This window comes from Armigeres subalbatus, chromosome 1 (genome assembly GCF_024139115.2).
Source record: "Armigeres subalbatus isolate Guangzhou_Male chromosome 1, GZ_Asu_2, whole genome shotgun sequence".
Taxonomy (NCBI): Eukaryota; Metazoa; Arthropoda; class Insecta; order Diptera; family Culicidae; genus Armigeres; species Armigeres subalbatus.
In genome coordinates, this window is record NC_085139.1 from 6,739,087 (window position 1) to 6,765,474 (window position 26,388).

The window sequence follows — 26,388 nt, forward strand, 5'->3', positions numbered from 1 at the left end:
CATCATCCTCTGTATCTGTGTAGCACGTTCTCCAAGCTGTCCCCTGAAGATAAGGAAAGGGAAATACGTCGTCATCAACTTTGCCGAAATTGCCTGCGAAAGGGTCACCAATCAAAAGATTGCTCTTCATCGTCCAATTGCCGTAAGTGTCGGGGCCGTCATCACACGCTGATTTGTACCAACGACTCTTCGACACCATCTGTCTCAAAGGCTGTTAATCCCCAGCAAGCCAAGCACACCACAAGCCCGTCCGTCACCGAAACACCGACCAGTTCTGCGTCTGCAACAATTCTCGATTCCATCAGCTGTGCATCTTCTGGCTGTCATCTGAAAACCGTCCTTCTAGCTACTGCGACGGTCATTCTCGTTGATGATAACGGAATCGAACACATTGGGCACGCTCTACTGGATTCGGGTGGTGAGTGTTGTTTTATCACGGAGCGATTCTCTCAGCGACTGAAGGCCCAACGACAGAAAATATTTGCCGAAAAGTGGCATCGGACAGCACACAGGCCAATTAAATTCACGTCGATCATCCGGTCTCGAATCGGGGAATATTCGTCTTCCGTTGAACTTCTTGTTCTTCCCAGAGTCACCATTGACTTACCAGTAACGTCCGTCGACACTTCGACATGGCACTTACCTACCGGTATCAAACTAGCAGATCCATCATTCGACACCACCAACCCGATCGACATTATACTTGGCGCTGAAATATTTTTCGAGCTGTTCCGAGTACCAGGTCGAATCTCCCTTGGTAAACATCTTCCGGTATTAGTGAATTCGGTCTTCGGTTGGGTCGTTTCTGGAAAATCTACTGCAAACACATGTCGTCCTCCTGTTGTTGCCAACATTGCTACGATCGCCGATATCCATCGGCTTATGGAAAGGTTTTGGACCATCGAAGAAGATCGCTCATCCACAGCGTATTCCATCGAAGAGCAAGCCTGTGAGGATCACTTCACCAGCACCGTGTCACGAACCGCCGAAGGAAGATACCAGGTTCGCCTGCCGTTCAAACAGAACGTCCTCGATCAACTAAGTGACAATCGTCGTACTACAGTTCGCCGTTTTCATCTTCTGCAAAATCGGTTCTTTCACAACCCTGACCTTCATTGCCAGTACAAGATGTTTATCGACGAGTACCACGCTCTTGGCCACATGCAGCGTATACACGACTACGAAGATCCATCAGTTAAACGTTTCTACCTCCCGCACCACGCTGTATTGCGTGAAGATAGCTCTACGACAAAACTGCGGGTTGTTTTTGATGCATCTTGCAAGTCTCCGACGGGACCATCGTTGAATGACGCCCTCATGGTTGGGCCAACGGTGCAAGAAGACATCCGATCGATTACTATGCGCTCACGAAAACACCAAATCATGGTAGTCGCCGATATAAAAATGATGTACCGGCAAGTGCTCGTAGACCCGCGAGACACGTCTGTCCAACTCATTGTATGGAAGTCTTCTCCAGACCAACCGATGGAAACGTACGAATTGAAAACAGTGACGTACGGTACTGCTAGCGCTCCATTTCTAGCCACCAGGGTGCTGAACCAGCTGGCCGAGGATGAAGGATCAAATTTTCCTCTAGCCGCATCTGTAATCAGAAAAGATTTTTATGTAGACGACTTGTTTTCTGGTGGACAAACCTCCCTGGAAGTAATTGAACTACGAAACCAACTAGAAGCTCTCTTAGCAAAGGCTGGATTTCAGTTACGGAAATGGGCATCAAACGATAGAACCGTACTCGAAGGGATTCCTTCAGAAAATCTTGCCTTGAGGACCTCCATAGAAATGGATCGAGATCAGGTGATAAAGACACTCGGACTGCACTGGGAACCAGCAACAGACTGTCTACGTTACAAGATCGGTCTACCAATGGATTCTTCGAAGCAAACGCTCACCAAACGACTTGCACTGTCTCTTATTGCTCGTTTGTACGACCCACTTGGCTTGGTAGGACCGGTCGTGACCACAGCCAAGGTGTTCATGCAGAACTTATGGACCCTGAAAGATGAGGAAGGTACATTATGGAGTTGGGACCGTGAATTACCAATTAAATATCGAGACGAGTGGAACGCATACCAATCTCTGTTACCAAATCTAAATAATCTCCGGATCGAGCGGTGCATTCTGATACCGAAACCAGAAACCATTCAAATCCACATCTTTGCTGATGCCTCACAGCTTGCCTATGGTGCCTGCGCGTATGTCAGGTCCACCGACGCCAACGGAATGGTTAAAGTTTCTCTACTGTCCTCCAAATCACGCGTAGCACCTCTGAAGCGCCTCAGCATTCCCCGTCTTGAGCTGTGTGGCGCTCTGCTCGCTTCCGAACTTTATGAAAAGGTCACTACAACTTAGCGCCGAATGTTACTTTTGGCTTGATAGCACCGTTGCACTGTGTTGGCTAAACGCATCTCCGTCTACCTGGAACACCTTTGTCGCGAATCGTACCTCCAAGATTCAACTATCAACTCCGAATTGCTCATGGCATCACATCTCCGGTTCAGAAAACCCAGCCGACTGCCTTTCCCGTGGGCTATCTGCAGACAATATCATGGATTTCGATCTTTGGTGGCACGGCCCTCAATGGCTTCTTCAGCAACAACAATACTGGCCGACTACCAAAACTATTTTAGAACAACCTTCGGCAGCGTTGGAAGAAGTTCGGCGAAATTCAATGGCAGCATCATCGTCTCCAATCGATCCATCCTTCATCGACCTGTTAACTGAAAAGTTCTCCAAAGTTCAACGCTTGATAAGAGTTACCGCCTATTGTCATCGTTTTCTCCGCAACACACGAATTTGTTCAAGCAACCGACCCAGTTCAATTCTTCTTACCGTTGACGAGTTGACGCTAGCAGAACATGACATCATCCGGTTGATTCAACAACAAACCTTCAACGAAGAATGGAAGCGACTACAAAGAAACCAATCTGTGTCATCGACATCCCGACTGAAATAGTTCCACCCATTCTCGTGCTCGGCTGGGGCCAACTGATTCAAATCGGTGGAAGACTCGGAAACGCACTTCAGCCATACGACCAACATCAGATCCTATTGCCCCGACTGCACCCATATTCACGTCTACTAACCCGCGATTATCATGAACACATCTATAGATGTTCTAGCTGCATATGCAGCTCCCCAGTTGCTCCTTAACCTACTTTGTCAGAGACAGTGGATTATAGGGACCAGGAGTCTGGCCAAGAGCGTAGTCCACAACTGTATTGTCTGCTTTCGAGCTCGTCCCAGATTACTGCAACAATTTATGGCTGAATTACCGTCTGCACGCACCATTGCCAGTCGTCCTTTTACTGTAACGGGAGTGGACTACTGGGGACCCATCCTTCTCAAGCCAATTCATCGTCGTGCCGGACCAAGTAAAGCATACGTCGCCGTTTTCGTGTGTTTCTGTACCAAGGCGGTACACTTGGAACTAGTGTCCGATCTAAGCACACCTAAGTTCATCCAATCTCTTCGCCGATTTGTGTCCCGTAGAGGGTTATGCTCTGACATACACAGCGACAATGGGAGAAGCTTCGTTGGAGCTGCCAACGAGCTGAAGCAACTGATACGAAGCATAGAGTTCCGGAATGCCGTCACCGAAGAATGCAATGCCCAGCGAATTCGTTGGCACTTCAATCCGCCAACAGCATCAAACTTTGGTGGTCTCTGGGAGGCCGCAATCCAATCTGCCCAAAAGCATTTCGTGCGAGTCCTTGGGAAAATAACACTTCCGTACGATGATATGGAGACTCTTCTTTGCCAAATTGAATCCTGCTTGAATTCACGACCGCTTGTTGCCTTGAGCGACGACCCATCGGACTATGAACCATTGACCCCGGGTCACTTTCTCACCGGTGCATCCTTGAAATCCGTTCCTGATGTGGACTACACCAAAATCGCATCCAATCGGCTCACCTAATGGCATCACGTACAACAATTGTATCAGCAACTGTGGAAAAGGTGGCACCTGGAGTATCTCTCCACACTGCAACCGCGATCCAAATGGCTATCTCCCCCATTTCAAATAAGCGAAAACCAACTCGTTCTTCTTTGCGACGGAAACAACGCTCCAATGCATTGGCCAACAGCGAGAATTCAGCAAATTCATCCCGGTCCGGATGGCATCGTGAGGGTAGTGACACTCCAAACTCCAACTGGCCGCCTCGTCCGTCCGGTAAACAAAATCTGCCTTCTGCCAATAAAATCATCGTTCGACCAACAGCACACCGAACCGAACAGCACCTAAAATATAAAAAATCAAGGCTCTATAATTGCCTGGATCAGGTAAGCACCTGTCCAAGTCTTTAGTTGTGTGAAACACTCTACCGGGTCTTATGTTTTCCAGAAAAGTATCCTGCAGCTGCAATCTTCAAAACAAACCAATGCTTTTCGTCGATTATGCATCCGAAATGACGTATCATCATGGAGAATTGTCATCACATCATCGATACACGGATAGTCAGAAACATTGTTCCTGAGGGGCCAGTATGTTCGCTCATCACGAAACGGTAAACCAGCGCCACCTATATTTTAGCAGACGAATCGGCAGTTGGTGGATTTCCTCGTTCATCGATTTTCTGTTTTGGCCCAAAGGAGAAGAAGGTGACAGTATGGCGATAAACCTCTTTCCGGTACATCTTGCTATATAAGGAATTTCGATGACGTGTGTCATTCTCTTTTAATGCTGCAAGGCCCATCCCAAGTCATCATCGAGTGAACAGCAACCCGAAGAAAATTATTAAGAAGTGGATAATGTATTTTTGAATAGACAGTTAAGTTAGAAAATTAGAGTTGTTAAGAATAAATTGAAAGGAAGTGAATTACAGTAGTTAATACCGAATAAAGTTATCACGGATAATAAACGCGTGTGTTACAACTACCTACCAGTCGTCTTCACCTGCCGCCTTGAAGAAACTCTGAAAAGAAAAGAAAAAAAAGTGCTACTTACCTGTTCTTTAAAATCGTCCCTGGAATCCGCTGCTAATCGCTGGGCTACTCAACAGTTCCCTTCTACAGGTTCCCCGGGAACAATCCGTAGATCCCGGAATCGGTCAGAGCCACCATACCTCGCTTGCTGATAGAAAACCATAAAAAACGATCTGTCGAATGACCAGTTTTGACGCTAAAACTGAAATGTCCTCATCTACAGGTTCCCCGGGGACAATCCGTAGGTCCTGGAATCGGTCAAAGCCGTCAGTGGTTCATTTTATATTCATACCTCGCTTGCTGATAGAAAACCATGAAAAACGAACCGTCGAATGACCAGTTTTGGCGCTAAAACTGAAATGTCCCCTTTTACAGGTTCCCCGGGGACAATCCGTAGGTCCCCGAATTGGTCGGAGCCGTCAATGGTCCATTTTATATTCGTACCTCACTTCCTGATAGAAAACCATGAAAAACGAACTGTCGAGTGACAGGCTCCCCGGGGACAATCCGTAGGTCCCGGAATCGGTCAGAGCCGTCAATGGTCCATTTTATATTCATACCTCGCTTGCTGATAGAAAACCATGAAAAACGAACCGTCGAATGACCAGTTTTGGCGCTAAAACTGAAGTCCCCTTCTACAGGTTCTAGAAGTTTGAATATAATAAAATTAGTTTTAAATTCCCTTTGTATTATCGGAGTGAAAGAAAAACTATTATGTAAACTTATATATTCCATATATCAACATTAGTAGTAAGTTATTTCTCGTTGTCTCTAAATATAGCTTTGAAGCAACTCCAAGCAAAAAAGTAACGAGTTTGACTAGAAGAGCTCCTAACCTCCCAACAATATATGATTTGACAGTTCGGTACCCAACATGTTTCGGACAGCAGAACAAATGGAACCGAAGCGACAATCTTTATCTTGTACCTAAAATATCTTTTAAATACACACTCTGGGGCAAGATGAATACACAGCTAGGTGTTGCAGTCTGCCCAATTTATGGACGAGAAGAAGGCGGGGGTGAAAAATTCATTTTTGGTGCAAAACATAAACAAACCGGCTGGCTCTCCCATACTAAAATCCAAGATGGCTGAATCGTGAATTTGGCAGATTGGAACACCTAGTGGTGTATTCATCTTGCTCTGGGGTATACCTTTGAGTTTTTCTTCTGATGTTCACGTTTGCACACACCGCGCCTGCGATGCGCACTGATGATCATTAACGATGATTGTTTGGGTGATGATGATGTTTAAAGTTCGGATCGCATGTCCCGTTAGAAGAAACGCGAGAAATGTGCGAATAACGGGAAACGCTGTCAAAATGTAAAAGGAAAAGAGAACTTGCCTAACCAAAACAAAACTGCGATAAAAACACTTCCATGTGAATTGTGAACAACGTAGTGTTGAGACGGATTTAGTAACAGAGAATTCTTGCCCATTCCATTGGAAAACGTTTTAAATTGTATGTAATAGGTAAGGACATGGCAATTCTCCTCTTGATTTGAACAAATATTATAAAATTATTTACATTTTAGTTGTAATTTGGTCTTCAAAAATACATAATTACTCACCGACCAAACTCCCAGCGGCGCTATCTTTGGATTTTCCAAAAATATCGTAACCGATCCGGAAGAAGTGAATCCAGATAGGAGCCAAAAACTTTCGCTCCCGTCGGGATCGTATTTTGCCTTGGTGTGCGTGCGGAGGAAAATCCATTTTCCGCGAGAGAGAAAACTCTAACCCAAATTTTCTCGAGATTATGCATGATCAGTCGAGATCGGACTGCGGACCCGTACGGAACAGAAACGGAAAACTCTGAAACTCTCGCGCGGAATTAAAAGTACCATATAAGGAAACTGTTAGAGCAAGAAGATGGCCGACCAAATAAGTGATCCCATCCGGAAGTGCTCGATCATACTGAAGAACGCCAAGAGTGACACGGAGAAGTTCGCTGCCTTATTCATGGTGACGAAGCTGATCAAGGGCAAGGACTGCAACGAAGCCGGGAAGCGACTGCTGTTCGATTCGATTGGGTTGGATTTTGTGCGGAGGTTGCTCACCAGCAAGGACGTTCCAGATGCTTCGGCGTATCAAAGTGTGGCGCTTTCGATTCTGAGCTGCTTCTGCGAGGACGAACAGTTGGCCACCCACAAGGACATGCTGGACAGCATTCCGGTGTTCTTGGGAATTGTTTCGACTTGTGACGACGACGAGTACGACGATAATTTGATCGTTATTAACGAAGCGTACCATTGTCTGCAGAGCATTGCAGCTCACGAGAAGGGTCGGCTGGCGCTGAACGAGCAGGGCATGATTAAAAAGATGGCCGAAGTCTACACGCAGCAGAGTTTCCAGATTGACGAGGCACTGACTCTGATTGTGACGCTAGTTAGCCACTTTGGTCCGTCTTCATGGGAAGAGGATCCCAAGCTGTTCCACGCGTTGATGCAGCGCGTGTCATTGGACTTTGAAACTGATCATGCCGAGAGAAAGTTTGAACTCGCGGACATGATCTCCGTGCTGTTGTTCACGTGTCGGAAGGAGCAGATTTCGAGGACGGCTGAAGGGGAGATTTGGCCGGAGTGCTTGTACAAAGGTGTCAGTGATATATTGAAGAGCAAGATCGGTAAGGCTCAGCGGGATCCAACGCTTAAGCTCACGGCTAATATTCTTGAGGTCTTGGGAATTGAGTGGACTTTGCATGATTCGGAAAATCCGAAAAAATTCTTCCTACTGTTGTTGCAGTTGGCTGCTATCGAAGTTCGCATGCAAATGGACAACAAAAGTTTCAATCAGGTCTATGCCCAGGCTGACCTTATTACAGCGTGTTTCATCATTCTGGAACTGTCCATGAACTACATGTCTACAGATCAGTTGGATCTCGATCAGAAGGACAAGCAGCAGGTGTACACCGGATTAAAAGGTGCTTTCACTGCAGTTATATCCGTTTTTACCAAACTTTCGAACGATACCAAGAAGGACAAGTTGCAGCCGAAGGAGAAGGCCTTTGCCTGTGCAATGGTTCGTGTGTTGAGCGCCTGGCTGTCCCAGGAAACGTCTGCCCTCAAGGGACAGGTCTTCAAATTGCTACCCTTTATCTTCAAGCTGGCGAATGAATCTTTCTACGCGTCGCGTGATCACCGGGTCAAAGCCAAGACCGAACCAACAGCCGAACAGGCTCCGGCCGATGTTCTCCGTGTAACTCTGCCGGCTATGTGCCATCTCGTCGTCGAGGAAGAATCCCGCAAGGTGTTTCTCAAAGAAAAAGAAGAGCAAGTTCTGTACGATTGCCTGCTCTTCCATTGGACCATTGCTCACTACAAGAAGCCTCCGATCCCTCGTGCCGAACGTCTGAAGCGCATGAACGAACCCGACCCGGAAATGACTCCCCTCCAGCTGGAGGATATGAAAGACTCCCGAACCGCAATCGTGTCGTTGTGTAACATTTTTATGAACATCACCGTCTTGGAACCGAAACTCGTCGATGAAAGTGTAGTATTTTCGCAGATGCTGCGCTTCATCTTTGAAAATCTCCCGGAGTTAAAGGACACCCCGGATAATCTGGTCATGCACGGTCATCTTGCGGTGCTGGGTCTGCTTCTGCTCAAGCAGCAAGCTTCCAAGATCAAGAAGAACGACTTCTCCATTTGCCGATATATCCAGACCACAATCCGCTTCCTCTGGGATGCTTACAACATCGACGAATCGAATGACCCGCAAGAGCTGGTCGTCTCCCTCGCCTACAAGGAATACTGGTTCGAAATCATGGAGCTGTGGTTCCTCGGCATGCAAACCATGAGCGGCATCATTAAGCTGATTCCATGGATCTCCGAGTTCTGCATCGAATCGGGCTGGGCCGAGGGTATCATCGAAACGCTGCGGAAGGTGAAAATTGGAACGCTGCCCCCGAACGTGAAGCTGGCTTATGAGGACTTTTTGTCGCAGCTGGTGGACGCAAACCAGTCGGTGGCGGCAGTGCTCAAGAAGGCCGATGCCCTCAAGGTGTGCCGGAACCACCGGATGATGGAACTTGGCAAGAAGCTGTTTGGCGATTAAGCGACCATAGGTGGCGCCTTTGGTGATTTTCCTTGAGTAGAGTCTGCGTACTGTTGCGCGAATAACTGCTGTGTGGTGATTAATGCGCAAATGATTTTTGTATGTGTTTTCTTATTTCTGCTACACCAACTTAACCAAAAAATGAGGTATCTATGCAATAAAAAGTAATTAGAGCCGTTAGTGAACTTTTTACCAAAGCGCTTAAATCGTATTCTCATTGTGAAAAGACCCGTTCCCAAAATGCCGAAATGGAGAAAGATGCACGTTTTCCTCCGGATCGGCGCTCGATGAAAAATGCATGCGTTCTTGTTCGAATTTTACGACATCATCGGCAAACAAGAAAACACTGTGTAAAGGTTATTTTTAGAAACTTTCTTTCATTCCAACAAGCGCACCCAACAGCGCAGCAAGAATAACAACAACAACCAACGTAGCCGGTGTGAGGATCACCTCGCACGCCACTTTGACTCCCACTGCGTCTATCCGCCGGTTAGATGGTGGATCTAGGCCAGATCAATTCCCGTCTCTTCCATGCTGGTTTTTGTCGGCGGGCGATGCTAGAGCAATGTCGTAAACATCTCGTCCCTCTCGATTTGTGCTTGACATCACATTTTTTTTTTCAACTTGGTATTTTGGAGAATCCGCAATGTGTGGGGCGAAAATACTTTGAATGCAACCCACGTCTCGGTGCTGGTGCAAGTGACCGATGTGTTTAAGCGCTGTTGCTTGGGCTATGGAAGGGCAATGAGTAAATTCTTAATTTGACGAATTAATAATCCCGAAGAAACACGTGGATGCTATTTGGCACGGATGTAACATTGTTCAATTTGAATGGTGATGACTCGATGATGATGATTTTAGTTTTATGCCAAAAGGTGACATTTTTTATTTGAAATTTAATGCGTGGGAGTGTCGCAGGTGCTCAATACGATTAGTTTGACGTATTAAGGGCACGTGAGTTTCACCTGAACAGTGTCTCTAAGAGCAATTGTCGCTAGTTGTGCCTCCCTATTAAAACAGTAGTAAATGTCACCAACTACGACAAGAACGATGGTTCGTAGCAAAATTATAGCTTTCTTTGCCAGGCCAAATATATGTACGTTTCCGAAGATTATCTTTCCATCGTGTTCTGGTCTTATCAAAGTGCTCTTGAAGAACGCATCTGTCGAGATATCGAGCTTATCGTTCCAAATAACTCATCATTACGCCATTTGCACTGATAAGGCAACCAAAGACATATCCTGTCGTGGTGGTATCATATGTTGACTAGTATTGTTTAGTGCCGGGTCACATATAATCTGGCATTGACCCACGCATTTTACGCATCTGATCCAACGGAAATCGTTTCTTGGAGCGGTCCCATTGTTTGCTATTGAAAATTGGCCCGATCGGACATTGCATTTCGGAATTATTGAAAAATCATTGTTTTTCCCAAGGGTCCCACCTGGAAAAAAATTGTTTTCAAGAATGGTGGTAATTCATAGTAATTAATGTAAAAACATGCAAAATGATAGAAAATATGCGATCTATTCCCCTAAAGTGCTTTTTTGACCTTTCTAATGTGATTTTTTCAGTACATTTTACGAGAAAGGCATCAGCGCCGCTAGGTGGATTAATCTGGGGTTTTTAGAAAACTATTAAGTTTTCCATACTTTTGCAATTATAAACTTTATCGAGGATCTAGTGTGCCATGGTTGGAGACGGGGATGTTTTTTTTTTCGATTCGTCATTTACCGGTTTTTATCTCTAATTTGTTTTAATTGAAATTTGCAATTTTTTTTCGCAATAGTCTTTTTAAAATAAGGAGGCGACAGTGTGTAAAAATGAAGCGAACAAGTAAATAAGTACACAACATTTCAAACATGCTTTCTTCAACGCGCGTGTTCAAGAAGGACTGGACTTTTCATTGGATCAGAACCCCCAAAGTGTCTCCAAAACATTCGTCATCAAGAAATTCGATATTCTGTTCCGGTCATTGTCTCTGAAGAAGGCAAGATTGAAACGTCCTGTTTTACTGTTGTTCACCTCAGCTCCGGGCAGACTTCAAAAGGCACGGATAGCTGAACGGAAATTCAGCCATAAGATCATTTTCAGCTCATGACAGCCGGTGTTGAACTTAATCTGTAAATTTAAAAAAAAAAATTAAGTTAAAGAAAAGCTCGTGACAGCAGGGCGTACGGACGTGCATTTTTTACAAGTCGTTCGTTCGCTGTTTACGGTTTCGCTTCGTCGCGTTGGCGTTATTTTCTCCCAGACCCGTCATGGGAGACTCGGCGGCCGATTCGGTCGCGGGAAAGGGTCCTAAGTGCACTGTTCTCGGAGGCGCGGGTGGAGGGGTTACTCAGCTTTTGCAGAGCAACGTATTGTCGGCGTAGCACCAACATAGAATTCGGAAGTTGGGACTTCCGAACCGAACTTTCTTCCGAAGTTTTATCTGTCAAACTAATTGATGCGTTGTTTAGCGCATCTTTTGGCGAATCCAGCGCACTACTTCCGAAGTTGGGAAAGTTGCCTGTATCTGGAGAAAAATCCAACTTCGGTATAAAAAGCGTTCTAACTTTGTTCCGGATAGACAATATATTCGTCGTTGACAATCGACGATACTGGCAATCCGCCGAAGAAACGAAAGAAGCAGCAAACGCAAGGAGCGGAAGGAGAAGTTTGTGAAACGCGATCCGCCTGATTTGCGCCCGAAAATTCACCAGCTGATCTCTAAGGGGCGGAAATGTACTTTTAGGCTCTACAGCCAGGGCGTGAAAGTGATGCCGGCAAACAAGGACTATCGTCAATTCGTCGTGGAGTTCATCGAGGTCCACAAGTATGAGTACTAGAGTGGGGCGTCATGTTCGTTTTTTTTTCAAATCAATGGTTTTTCGAAACCATTCTAGGACCCGAGCAACTGTGCAGAATTTCGGCCCTATTGGTTGCTTCCTCGGAAAGCGAGTACGCAATCAATCGTGCCCATATTTTGCACAGTTGATTGGGGTCCCAAAACGTTCCAGAAAAACCTTGATCTCAATTGATTGGATGAAGTTTGCGTTTTTCCATACAACTGCACCCCACTCTAATGAGTACTACACTCATGACCACCACGGCACGAAGTCGCTCAAGGCTTTGCTGCGAGGGCTCCACGACATGAAGGAAGAAGATCTAATTGCGGAACTCGAGAGCTGCGGCCTGAAGCCAGTAGCCGTGCACAAGATCGCTCGTCACGACAAGACAAGGAGATATCGCGATCTGGTCCACCTGGAGTACGGTTCCACCATGTGGAAGGACCTGAAGCTGGTCGGCGTTATAAATTACAGCGTCGTTGACTGGGAGCGATATCCGCCAGTGCACCGCGACGTCACGCAGTGCACAAACCGAAAAAGAACCGTGTTCCTGCTCTCAACGAGGTGAACTATTCAGCCATCCCGGCTCCCCGTCGTGCGATTCCAATCCTCCCACAGTTACAACCGCACAAGCGACTAGCAGCAGCTGCTGCGTCGGTTCAAGCTCCAGCACCGCCGGCTCCATCCTCCAGCGAATGGCCCCCGGAGGGACATCATCAAGCTTATTCATCATTGCCGGCGACCTGAATGCCAAGCACCAAGCCTGGGGTAACAGTCGCTGCAGTCAAAATGGAACCATATGGAGCAACGACATGGAGGAAGGTCACTATACGATCCTGAGCCCGGATTCCCCCACTCGGCTGAGTCGGTCCGGCGTCCATTCCATAATCGACTTGTACATCACAAACATGAACGACCAAATCTCCCAGCCGGTCGTCTACCAGGAGCTTAGCTCAGATCACTACCCGGTGGTGGCGGTTCGACTGGAGCCGGTTCCAAATGTGTGTGGACGACAACATCAACTACCTGCGACATCCGGCCGAAAATCGACAACCAGCTCCACTCCATCCAAGAGGCAATCTCCCAGGCCCGTGAACGACATGTGCTCGACTGGTAAGCAACACACTAATTATTGATAAACTCACCAAAGATTAAATCCGTTTTGGAAATGTCACGCAAAGGCAGTACCAGTGTACCAGACTACCTGTCCTTAAAACACGTTGCAATCGCCTAACAAAAATTATCCAGGCCAGAATGGAGGACCTCAGGAATAGTGATTTCTCTAATAAGAATCGCGCTCTTCCAGACTGTTCTAAGTCGTAATCTGGAAATTGACCAAAATACTAGAATCCAAACCTCGGCTCATTCTACCTTTGATCCCATTAGACAACAATGGCTCTAAAGATCGCTTGATAACTCCTGCAGAGAAGGTCGTCGAAATAGGTCGTCATTCCTCCAGTTCACACAATCTTGGACAGAACATCGCCAGTCCACACGAAACACCTGTTAACGAGCATGCTATCAACATCCATCTTACATCGGCCTATATCAACATCGAAAAATATGAAGGCCCCAGGCTTCAACAGCATTCTGAATCTTGAACTCAATGAGTGCTCCGTTCTTCAAGCACCTTTCGGTGATCTTTAATCAGTGTCTCCGTCTCAGCTATCTCCCATCGTCCTGGAAGTCAGCCAAAGTCATCCCCATCCGGAAGCCAGGGAAGGATCCTTCCTCTTCGAAAAGTTATCGCCCCATCAGCCTTCTCTCAGGGTTATCCAAGCTGTTTGAAAAGGCAATTCACAGCCGGTTACTTGAGTCTGCCGAACACCACAACATCTTGCTCGAGGAACAGTTTGGTTTTCACCGCGGTCGATAAACCGTACACCAACTGACGTGAGTTATCAACGTCCTCAGACGGAACAAGACTGTCTCTAAAACATCCGCCATGGCCTTACTAGATGTTGAGACAATGTACGGCACGATAGCCTGGTGTACACACTACAGTCTTCCCAGCTACCTGGTGATTTTTTTAACAATTACCTGTCGACGATTACCAGCTGGAAGATGTATATCAACGCGGCGAAGACCCAGGTCATCATTTTTCCCCACTCTAAATCCCCTAAACTTGTTCCGCCTGAGGACTGTAAAATCATCCTCAATGGCACGACTGTGGAATGGGCCAATAAGGCCGACTACCTTGGCTTGACCCTCGACAGCAAGCTTATTTTCCGTCATCAGGTTCACAAGACGGTGACGAAGTATAACGTTTTGTTGAAACTACTGTACCTTTTGATCAACCGTCGGTCGTCATTGTCCCTGAAAAATAAGCTTGCTGTCTATACGCAAATCATCCTCCCTATGATCGACTACGGGATGCCGGTTTGGGAGAGTTGCGCAACAACCCACCATCTCAAACTCCAAAGAGTGCAAAATAAATTCCTGTGGATGATCATGAACACCCCACCCAGGACAAGAACATCTGAGGTTCATCGTCTGGCCGGGATAAAAACACTGCACGAGCGCTTTGGTGAGTGTATAGATAGATTTAGGGTCCGTTGCCTGCACTCGGACCAGGAAGCGATTAGGGCGCTTGTTCCAATCTAGGTTATCAAATTGTTTTGTAAATAATAGTGTACATAGTAGTTAGGTTATCAAATTTAAAAACACACTAGCGCCTCCTAAAGGCCGTCATGATATTATCATATTTTAAAACTCAAATAACACACGAAAATCGGAAGTCTTTGAGAAGTTCCAGGAGTATGAAGCACTGGTGCCCGCGTATTTTGGTTTGCGCATCTCGAAGCTCACCGTTGACCAAGGCCGTGAGTATGGTTCGACCGGGCAGAAAAGCTTCTACAAAAAGAAGGGCATTCAGGTCTAAGGGACCGTCGCTTATACGCCTCAACAGAACGGCGTGGCCGAGCGATTCAATCGGACGCTGGTGTAAAAAGTGAGGACCATGCTGATTGATTCGTCGATGCCGAAGTAAATGTGGTGTGAAGCAGCCCTGACAGCGGTTTATTTGATTAACCACTACGGCGGAATGTTGGATTGGATTCAAGCCGGATCTGTCGAAGCTACGCGTGTTTGGATGCAAGGCACACGCAAAAATGTTGGATGAAGACGACTTTGGGGATCCGGAAATAGGCGAGCCAACCGAACAAACAACTGTCGGGCTCCCTTCGCCAACAGGTAGACGCGATGCTAAGGGCAAGTCGTCGAGGCGCAGTGAATAGGAACGCAGGCTACCGGATAAGTTGCTTGATTATTTTACTGGTTTCCGAGCAACCTCTGCCGCACAGGGTTGCCAAAAATACAGAATAATCTGTATTTATACAGATTTTTTACTAGTTTTCGAACACAGAATCTGTAATACAGATATACAGATTTTTTCAATCACGATCTGTGTGTACAGATATTTTAAATTTGTATTTACCAGAACCGTATAATATCCAATTTAATTTTTAAATGTTTCATAAACGCGATTACATTTTTTTTTATTTCTTGCACAGTCTGACAGTTCCTTAATTTTAATGTGGTGAACTCAAAAAAGTGCGGCCTCGTTTCGTACACATTATGACATATAGCAATAGCAAAGACAAACAGACATAATACTTTTCATCGTTCACTGATTTACTGGTCAATTTAAATAATCATTAGTTGGCCAATCGATCACTCGTGGTGCCCGCATCAGATTTGCTCGAGTTTGACATTTGCTCGCTACCGCCACTGATTGAAAACAACAGATGTCGTTAGTGTTCGTACGACGATAAATTTTATAAGTAAATGTTAAAAGTGTTATGTCTGTTGTCTGTGGCAATAGGTTTTCGCCATAAAAGTAAAGTGATGCATCATCTGCGAATGAGAAACAAAACGGTATGTCGGATGACTTATATTATTGCGAGAACAGAGAAAACTTCTAATTTTGCGGAGCAAAGAAGAAGAAGAAGACTGAGTGTCGGAAACTTCAAATGACATGCACTGTGCGAAAGGTGTTGATACTCCTTGATATCAAGAATATTCGAGAAGTCTAAAATGTTTCAAGAACGCATAAGAACGTTCCGAAATGCGTTGAAAGTATCATAAAACTTATTTAAAATATATAGCGGTAAGTAACACTCGTTTAAAGCTACATATTTTCTTTGATTTCAATAATCATCATTCACACCGAAAAAATCAACCAACATTATTTTCCGTGCATCAAGTGATTTGTCGTTTGCGGAACAGCTTTCCGACGGTCGACTGTCGGACCCTCGTTCGAATTTTTCTATCTTCTCGCAATATGTTTTTGCTAGGGATCCTACATTCAGAGATATGCGAAAGCGGCCATCTTGAGCCAATCGAGCATTGAGAGCTGTCAGAATCTGAGCCAAATGAACATTGTTATTGTTGCGGATTGAAAGGTATTGCGATTATAAGGAAAAAGATTTTACGGAAAGTTTTGTCGAATAAACAATTTGTTTTCCATTGGCAAGTTGAAGTAGTCTAGTTTATGCATGGCAATTTGTTCATTTGTATTGCACTTTTATTTTTGTGATCCTACACTGTTGGACGTTAGATAACGAAATCTGAAAATGCCATTATACGCAGAGTCATGCTCAAGCTCCAACATTTTGTGTGGAGGCAAGTGCTAGCAGCGTTTGTTTACGAAAGTAACAGCGTTGCTAAATCGTCTGGAAAAGTATTCGCACATCTCTTAATATAGGATCCCTAGTTTTTGCGACTCGAGCTGATAATGGTTTCGTAATTTACTAAACTTAAACAAAATACACACCGGTTGTTATTTTATTTTACACGCAAGATTTGAAATGTTGCAAGTAAAAATCACTTTGCTATTAGAAATATTCTCAAAGTACATAAAGCTAAACGGGGAGGGAGGGGATCAGACGTAGCGTCAATTTTACGTCATATAATTTGTTAATATCTTTTAAGGGTAATCTTAACATCTTTTTATGTGTCTTGTAACTTTCAGTAATATTTGTGTGATGGTTATGATTTTTTTCCCAGAAAGATCACATAGTTAAATTTTCCAGGTAAATGTTATGTTGAGAAAAGCGCCGTAATAAGACATTCTATGATTTTTTCAATTGATTGATAGACGTTAAAGAATGGCGGTAGTAACAATTCGATACAGATTTCGATACAGATTTTTGGAGTACGAAATACAGATGAAAAGATTTTTTGGTTAAAAAATACAGATTTTCATTTGGCAACCCTGCTGCCGCATGTTCCTGAAAGCTACCAGGAAGTCTGGGACGAGTGGCTAAAAGCCATTCAGGACGAGCTACAGTCCATGGAGCAGAACCAGGTGTGGAAGCTGATGCCATGTCCTGTCAACGTGAAGCCGTTGAAAATCATGTGGGTCTTTCGGATCAAAGAGGACGAGAACGGACGTGCCGTGCAAAACACCCGTGCAAAAACGACTCGTCGCGAAGAGTTTCCTGCAGAGACCGGGACTGGACTATGAAGAAACGTATGCTTCGATAGTCAAACTAGTGACGATCAGAATCATACTGGCAACAGGCGTTCAGGAGGGCTTCAGCCAGATCGAGAAGCTGGGCTTTGTTCGATCGAAGAAGGACTACTTCCTGTACGTCAGATATCGTGACGGCGACGAGATGTACATTATTCTTTACATCGATGATCTCCTAATTGCGGGGAAAAACTTGAATTCCATCAACGCCGTTCTGAAGGAACTGGCATCCGCGTTCTCAATGAAAGACTGCGACGAGTTGCGACATTTTCTCGGCATGCAGATCGCCTACAACCGTAGCGAAGGAACGTTGAGACCGTCGCAGGAGTCCAGCATCACGAAGATGCTGAATCGTTTCGGGATGAGCGAGTGCAATCCGACCAAGACTCCGATGGAGAAAGGCCTCCAACTGCCACGTGACGGACCTAATGCCGGTGAACCGTACAAAGAGCTGCTTGGAAGCCCGATGTACATTATGCTTTGTGTCAGGCCAGATGTGTGTTACTCTGTCGGGTACCTTGGAACGCCTTGAAGCGAGTGGTGTGATACTTGAGCGGGACAAAAACCCTTTGTATCGAACACCAGAGGAACAGCGAAGCAGAAGCTCTCGTCGGCTTTGCTGACGCCGATTGGGCGACCGACATTCAGCACCGAAAGTCGGTAAGCAAGTTCGCCTTCAAGGTGTATGGGTGCACCGTGTCGTGGAGCAGCAACAAGCAATCCACCGTCTCGACATCGAACCTAGGAATGTCGGATTCAAGATGAATACACCACTAGGTGTTCCAATCTGCCAAATTCACTATTCAGCCATCTTGGATTTTAGTATGGGAGAGCCAGCCGGTTTGTTTATGTTTTCCACCGAAAATGAATTTTTCACCCCCGCCTTCTTCTCGTCCATAAATTGGGCAGACTGCAACACCTAGCTGTGTATTCATCTTGGTCGGATTAAGAGGGGGTGAAAACATGTGAAAAACAAAGTAACCCCGGTCAAGATACCAACAAAGAATTGAGCGTCGTCGTTAAGGTAGCCATAACAACAATTAAACAACCAGAGGGTATAAAAATACAAATTTTCACCCATGCCAGTAGTTCTTTACCAACCAAGTTATACGTTACTCCTAATAAACCTAGTTCTAAGCATTTTAAATCCGTATTTCTCTACTACAAGTGATACCTACAAGAAATTCTTTAAGGGGCTGTCCATAAACCACGTAGACTCTTGAGGGGGAGGGAGAGGTTTCGAAAAAGTCTACGTTAGTCTACGAAGGGGGATGGGGGGGTTTACTAAAAGTCTACGTAGACCTTTTCTTAATTTTTTTTTGGAAAACAATTCATACAGCAGCTTTGTGCAAAGTTGACTTGTTTGTTTTTTTTTCGATTTTTCCGTTGTTTGCGAGACTCTCTCTAATTTCTCCAGAAAAATCTTATGGATTTCACTGAAGTAATAGTCTGAACTACGGCTTAAAAATATCATGATTTCAACAGCAAACTCTTCTGTGCTGAGCAGGAAAATTCTCCAAAGTGTTCTATAAAAATTTTCGAAGAAATTTCAAAATTTCTACTTGAATAACATTGCAGATTCTACTAAAATATCTTCTGATTTTCAGCAGTAACTTCTATAGAAACTACAAGTGATTCTTTGGAAATTCAACGGAAAATTCTTTAGAATTTACAAAGGAATCATTTTGGAATATCCAAGAAGAAGTCTTTGGAATTTCCAAAAGACATTCTTTAGAACTTGTCAGGAGAATTCTCCGAAATTTGCTCGCGAAACCCTTCAGAATTTCCACTGAAGATATTCTGTTGAGCCCCCGGGATTTTTTTCTTAATTTCTGAAATTATTGGAATTTTTGCGAGGAATTTTTTGAACATACATATAAGCGAAATTCTTAGAAAATTTACGGCAATTTCTTGGCAGTTCTTATGCAAATTCTTTGTAATTATCGATGGAAAAATAAATTGTTGAAAACTTTCACGAGAAATTATTTGAATTTTGTTTGAGTTTCCACCAAAAATTTATTTCAATTCTTGTAAGAAAGCATTTATAATTTTCATGAACATTTATTCGAATTTTTTACGATAAATTCACCATAAATTCAACTAAAATTCTCCATAATTTCCTCGGATTTATTTGGAAAACTCTTTGGAATATCCATAGGATTTTTTTTAAATTTCCTCTGAAATCGCTCCTACTTTGCAAGAGAAATGACAAAATATCGTAGGAAACCATGCTAAAATTCAACGGGAAATAATTCTACATTTTCACTGAAAATTACTCGACATTTTAACGGGAAAACTTTTGGAATTTAGAAAAAAAAACTTCTATCAACAGATGATTATTCATTATTCATTTTCTAGAAGAACATTGGAATTATCACGGAGAGTTCTTTGGAGTATTACCTGGAAACTTTAAAGGTTAACAATCGGGAAATTCTACGGAATTTCCAGGAAAAAAAATATTGGAATGTAGATTTGATATTCTCAGTATTTCAACTCGAAATTTTTCGAAGATCTGAAAATTCTTGGATTTTCTACAAATTTGAACCGCCTTGAAGAATTATAATTCAGATGTGTGATAGATTTTAGGCAGTGGCACGCCGATGCAAGTGCCGGTAGCGGTGGCGCACACTTCTAGGAGGAATCAAATTCAACAGAAATTTAATTAATTGGCTCCGAGATTTGGTTTCAGGAGCTATGAACAGAGGATTGAATTTAATTTCGTATTGAATTTTTAATTGATATTGTGTTGGATTTTGTTCAGAAGTGTGCCATGATTATGAACGCACGTGATGTTGTTTTCGCGTCGGTTTGCCAATTTTTCTGCATTTTGTGAGATTCGGCGGGTGGTGTTTCGGGCTACGCCACCCAGCAGGATAGTGATTTTCTCGTGTGTTTATTGGATACCGTGGAAAGTGATAACGACTGTAAAATGTCCTTATATGCGTGTAAACTCTTTATGTAAAAAATGATACGCAACAAAGTCAAGGTACTGTTTCTGCTGGCTTTGAACTTTGTGGATGCAGATGCTAATCTGGTGAGCAAGTTTCATGTTGGTTTTTAAGTCGTAAGTTGTATTGGGTATAGTTTTTGCACTATTTTTAGGAGTGTGGTGACCGAAAGTCATTTAGTTTGTTTAGTCTGTTTAGTTTCTTCTTTTTACTATAACTAAACTTTTCTCATTTTCTGAGTGATCGATTGTTAGCACGGGCAATGCCCTTACTAATAATGTGATCAAGAAATGTAAATGTGCAAACATGGTTAGGGTACTATTACTGTTGGAAGAATGGTAAGTAATTTTTGATAAATCATAAATCCCTTTTTTTATATTGATTAATTTTATTACTAAATACGCGCCAGGATCAGAAAGTTAAATTTTGGTCCAGGAAGTGTGAATGCACTTCAGATATCCTTATGATATGTGGGTGTAATCACGCGGGGCTTATTGCAAACGACTATAGCTTCGGAATGCTTGCGTTCTTGAAATGGGCTATAGGAGTTACAATAGAGCTATCACCTTCTAGCTCCCGGATCTAAGATTCTTGCAATTATATTAAATTTTGATAGTTGCACGAATATTGTATCCATAATGCCACTGCCAGACAGTGGGAGTGATTGTAATAACACACACACACACACACATTGGGGGCAGCAGGGACTTTGTCCAAGGGCTTGACGACCCCTCCCCATGGCCACTGCGAGTTAGACCGGGACCATCGTCCCTAACCCCTAATCCCAAGGCGTCAAGCGACCCGTGCCGAGGGGATGCATGGCCAGGGGTGAAATAATAAGCTAGGCCTTTAACGGATCCTGTGGGGTACCTGGGCACCCTCCACAGTAATTGTCCCTTACCGCGTCATGCTGGGCTCTGGCGTGGTGGACCTCTTTCCCGAGCAACTCGTAGGACCAAAATGGAAAACCAAGTCAATTCTTCAATTAGTGGTAGTAGTGTATGCGACAACCCCTTCGCAAGAGGTGGGTTGTTCAGGTCTCCGCCTAGGAGGCCAGAGGCAATAGTCGGCAGCTCAGTGCGCAGCGCCAGCGTGGGTCACTCAACCTTCCTCTCGGCTATAAAAACGCCGGTAGGGGTTATTGACGGCCCATGACTTGTGGAGGCGATGAACCGCAAACGCGATGGGCTTTCGGCCTTCGAGGTGGCGACGGAACAGCTGGACGCCATCATCGACTTTGCGTCATCGAAGCATAATATCAGCAAGGACCTCAAGAGGAGCTTGCAGAAACTTCGAAAGTCGATGCTGGACGCCAAGCTAGAGAGGGCGGTCGGGACGGCCAAGTGTAAACCCGTGAAATCGGTGGAGTCGAGGTCTACCCAGACTGAGGCCCAAGGATTCGCGGACTCGGGCAAGGTCGAATCGACCGAAGGCGTGCCAGCGAAGACGGTGATGCCAAAGTCTACCCAGACTGAGGCTCAAGTATTTGCGGGTACGTCGGGGGTGACTGCTCCAACGGAGCAGACACAAAAACGGGGGAGACAGTCTCCAGGGGATGAGCTCCCTGGGGGCCGCTCCAAAACGCGGAGGGTTACTACCCCGAACAAGGGTAGTGGGGCTGGGAAGCTGAACCCCGGTCAGGTACCTCCAAAACCCGGGGAGGAAGGACCTGGAAAGATCCGTCCACTCAGGAAAGACGGTGATAAGGGGTTACGGCAGGCTGAAAGTTCTCAGCCGCACCAGACCAGGGAAATAGAGGGGGGTGACGCCTCCTGGACCCTGGTCAAGAACAAGAGGAAACCGAAGACGTCAAGGGCCGAAAAGAAGGCCCAGGCGAATGAGAGTAGCAAGAAGTCTAGGGTAGGCGCCAATCGCTCCAGGGGCGATGCCCTAGTCATCACGGCGGACGAGGCTAAGTACTCGGATGTTTTGAAGGCGATGAGGAGTGACGTCAAGCTCGGTGAACTCGGCGCTGACGTACGTCGAATAAGACGTACCCGGATGGGCGAGATGATACTCGAGCTGAAGCGGGGCGTCTCGCAAAAGGGCGCCGCCTACAAGAAGTTGGCGGAGGAGGCAGTGTTGGTAAAAACTCAAAATCTCAAAACTCATGGATGATTCAAATCAAGCGTGAGTTGAAACGCACCCAACTCAGCATCTAAAAACTCATGGATGAGTTGAATCATCGTAAGTTTTCTTTTGCTCTCGTTCGTTAAAAACAGTGAATTGACGTTTGTCGCATAAAATATTAGACACTTTATTATGTATAAGCAATAAATTTCCCCCAAATTGATTTCAAATGCGTGTTTGAGCCAGAATGATGGTTTGGAAAATGAGTGAAATGATGCCTTTTTGCATGAAAAATTCAAGCGTGATGCATTCCATTAAAATCGCAGACGATTTCTTTCGCACGGCAGCGCTCGTTGATTGAGATTTATGAGTGATTTTACCAACACTGGGAGGAGGTCCTAGGCGAGACGGTCAAGGTGAAGGCACTCACTACGGAGGTGAATCTAAGGGTTAAAGACCTGGACGAGATCACCGAAGTCGAAGAGCTCGTCACGGCACTGCGGCGACAGTGTGAAGTGGAGCCGCCCACCGTAGCCGTTCGGCTACGGAAATGTCCGGCAAGGACGTAGGTAGCATTGTTTCGGCTATCTGCAACGGACATCTCCAAGGTAGTCAAGTTAGGGAGCGTCAAGGTGGGATGGTCGGTGTGCCCTGTGCACATATACGAGCAACCCGAAATTTGCTTCAAGTGCCTGGAACCGGGGCACAAGCAATGGGACTGCAAAGGCCCTGACAGAAGCAATCTCTGCCGACGCTCCGGATTGGAGGGACATAAGGCACAATGTTGCACGAACCCTCCCAATTGTTTGATTTGTTCCAGCAAAGCTGTGAACAACAAGCACCCCATGGGGGTTCGATGTGCCCGGCGTTTAAGCGTGTTGCAAAATCAAAGTGCAGGTAACGCAGCTGGCTTGCTCGACCTCGCCTGAGTGTTTGGTGTGCGCAGGTTTAGAGGAAACGGCGGAACACGTGTTGTTCGTGTGCTCACGTTTTCGCGCAATGCGTGACCACATGCTTGCCACATGTGGTCTGGACACTACCCCGGACAACCTAGTTCGGAGGATGTGTAAAGATGAAGTTGGCTGGAACGCCGTTTTATCGGCTATCGCCCAAATCGTCTCAGAGCTACATAGAAGGTGGCGCGTGGACTCAAGGATGGCTAGTTCAGGCGCAAATAAGAGGTGGTCCAAGGGATCGGAGTCGGCTTCATGTGTCATACCGGTGGTCATGCTCTGTGGTCGAACTCGATCCTTTTACCGTACAAGTGGCCGCGCGAAGAACATCATGGTATCGTCGCTTTCGCGGCGTCGGTCAAGCGGACGGGTTCCGAGCCCGAGGACGGAAAGGGGTCCTCGTCAAGGCTGGGGCAGGCGTAGGCCTCGCGTCGGCAAGTCCCTCTGTGTGCTGGCCAATAGGCCCTATCGCAGAAAGGTCAATTTGGGGTACACGCGGCATCATCATTCTTGATACCAGTCGTGCAGAGGGAAGCAGGCGCGAAGCCTTCCCACCTTCCGAGGACATAGGGCGTGGTAAGGCCACCTGGAAAGCCGGCAACGCTCTGGCACGATACCATGGTGTTCTTCTAGAAAAGCGAGTTACGATGTTCTGTGCTGCAAGGACACGCAGCTAACCTCGAGGGTGCGTTGTGCACTGGCCCCCCTTTGAAGCATTACTTTCTGGTTGTACCGAAGGGACTATGGGCTTGGCGGCAATGGAAACGGTTTAGCGGGTCGGGAATGTAGTCCTGCCTCTCTCGGTGATCCCTAACCCCGCACTTCCTGGTCAACCCAGGATGTCTGTTGAGCAGATTTCCCCTCCATTGTTTAGGAAGAAAAAAAAACACACACATATTGTGTTGGATTTTGTTCAGTTTGATTTTGTTATGCTATTTTGTTATTTGAATTTTACTGTAATGTTCACAATGGATTTGGAAATGGATTTATATAGCTCAATTGCTGAAAACGTGGTTGATTTCTATATTTTTTCCAATCACATATGATATTTTGTAAAATTTGAAAAAGTCTACGTAGACTTCAAGGGGGTGGGGGAGGGGTTTCACAAAAGTCTACGAAAGTCTACTAGGGGGGAGGGGGTTTTGAAAATGTGAAATTTCGGTCTACGTGGTTTGTGGACAGCCCCTAACTGAAAAATGGAAAACATGCATGTTGTTATTTGGCACATACGTCAGTTTTCCAGATTACGGCAGAGCTTGTATAAGTTAAGGCTCAAGACAAGTTTGGCAATGAAAAGAGCTTTCTGAATAATTTACCACCGGCGGTGTATCGTCTGTCTCTTACCGTTCTTCAAAAAATTGTGATTGTAGTAGTGCAACATCGAGAAATACCACAAAACTCATTCAAAAAATTCGGATTTATGTAGTTGTGCCAATCTTTTTTCCCCTATAATGAATCACCCACTTTGAGCGTGCTTACAGCGGCACACTAGGAGTCTACTTTCTGAAATCAGTATGGCGAAAGGCAGCTAAGGAGTAAACGCAGTTCGACGCGACTCACGTAAAAGAATTATTATCAATGAACTGTCAAATTGCACTTTTCGTGTTAAGCTACCACCCTAGTAACGTTTTGGTTTTATGATGGTTACACTCGTGAAGAGTAAATTTTGGTCTTCAAAAGCGTTATAAAACTTAAAATGTTACTTGGGCAGTACACTGTTTGTCATAATGACAAATATTTGTCAAGTCAGCCTGATATCCATGTCGATTTCTAATCTGTTTGGTAGATGTCCGGATCAACTTGACAAATATTTGTCATTATGGCAAACAGTGGACTGAGGGCTTTAGCTTCACTCTAAGGACGAATGTCTCGTAATAAAACAATTTAAACAAAAAAGTATTTGGTAGGCGTCGTAGCAGACACCTTCCTGCATAACTGGTACCAAATACTTTTTCTAAAAAAGTTCCTGTTTTTTGAGCAAACCCGCCTCCATATCCTACTCAGATTACGCCATTTATTGAGATAATTATCTCGTCAAATATTAGAAAGAAAATTAAGAGGATTGGCATAAGTTACTCTTTATCGTGATAATTATTATCATAAATAGCGTACCTAATCTGAATAGGCTATTAGATGTCTATCGCGATATAAATTTCTGGCGGGGTACTCAAGGTGGCTATTCGAGCATATACGATAGCGCTTGGATGCTAACAGCCTTGGTAATTCATTGCTGGAGCTGATACGAACACCATAAGGCTCCCCCACGCGTCGCGATTCTATCGCTTGGCGACTGTGATTCTGTCGCTGTCGGAATGGAAGCGTAAATGGAACATTGCCTGCAGCGATTAAGCCATAGAATCGCAGCGACTAGTTGTCGCCGTCGTGGCGATGAAATCGCTTAGATCTGTGGGAACCTTTACTCAAACGAATTTTAAGTTATGGTTGTTGTTTATTTGTTAGAAAGCAAAACACTGATATATTTCTATTTTCGGTCGTGTAATCGTGGTGGAGGTTGGAGAATTTCTGGCAGCCAATGAAAAATGTACGCTTTATTCCGATGCATGCTGCGGTTCGGCTCGTTTAGCTCCTCTGGGGTAAAATGTTTATACGCGAGCCTAACTTTTCATAGCGGTTCTAGAAGAAAGTACAAAAATTGTTTACATAGAAATGTTTATTGTTAGATTATTAGAATAACATCCCGAGAATGTTCAACATTGCAGTTGATTTACGCAAGCGAGTTCAAGTTGGCATTGACATTCATTGCTGCTAATTAAATTCGATTTACAGATATTCATTTCCGTAAATAAGGTACACTGGGGGAAGTGGAAAAAGGGGGTAAGTGGAAAAATCGACTCGAAAAATTGGAATTGTACATACTTTACAGTTTTTACCACATCATAACATTATACAAGAATATACTTTGATGCTCATACTAATACTATGTTGAAATTTGTATAATACATACACTAACACGGTTAACGCTTGAACTGTAATTTTAGGTTTCGCGAAAAGTTGATTTTTGCATTCATAAAATCAATTCCTATTTGCACCAATTGTTCTTTTTTCAAGTGAATTTATATCACAGGTGACCATTATAATACAATTAAACTAATC

At 44.8% G+C, this 26,388-nt stretch overlaps 2 protein-coding genes across 3 annotated transcripts in view; both read left to right on the plus strand.

Annotated features, from left to right (window-relative positions):
* The window catches only part of LOC134220415 (N-acylneuraminate-9-phosphatase-like), a 71,983-nt gene that overhangs the window by 9,234 nt on the left and 36,361 nt on the right, over window positions 1-26,388 (plus strand). The gene's annotated exons all lie outside the window — the stretch shown is intronic.
* LOC134220407 (neurochondrin homolog) lies at window positions 6,296-9,179 on the plus strand. Its single transcript, XM_062699467.1, has 2 exons — window positions 6,296-6,416; window positions 6,479-9,179. Exon 2 carries the CDS (start codon window positions 6,816-6,818, stop codon window positions 8,997-8,999), a length of 2,184 nt encoding a protein of 727 aa, XP_062555451.1. The 5' UTR covers window positions 6,296-6,416; window positions 6,479-6,815; the 3' UTR covers window positions 9,000-9,179.

Bases quoted from the DNA above. Each gene is read 5' to 3' on its own strand.
- LOC134220407 (XM_062699467.1), top strand. From the start codon at position 6,816: ATGGCCGACCAAATAAGTGATCCCATCCGGAAGTGCTCGATCATACTG.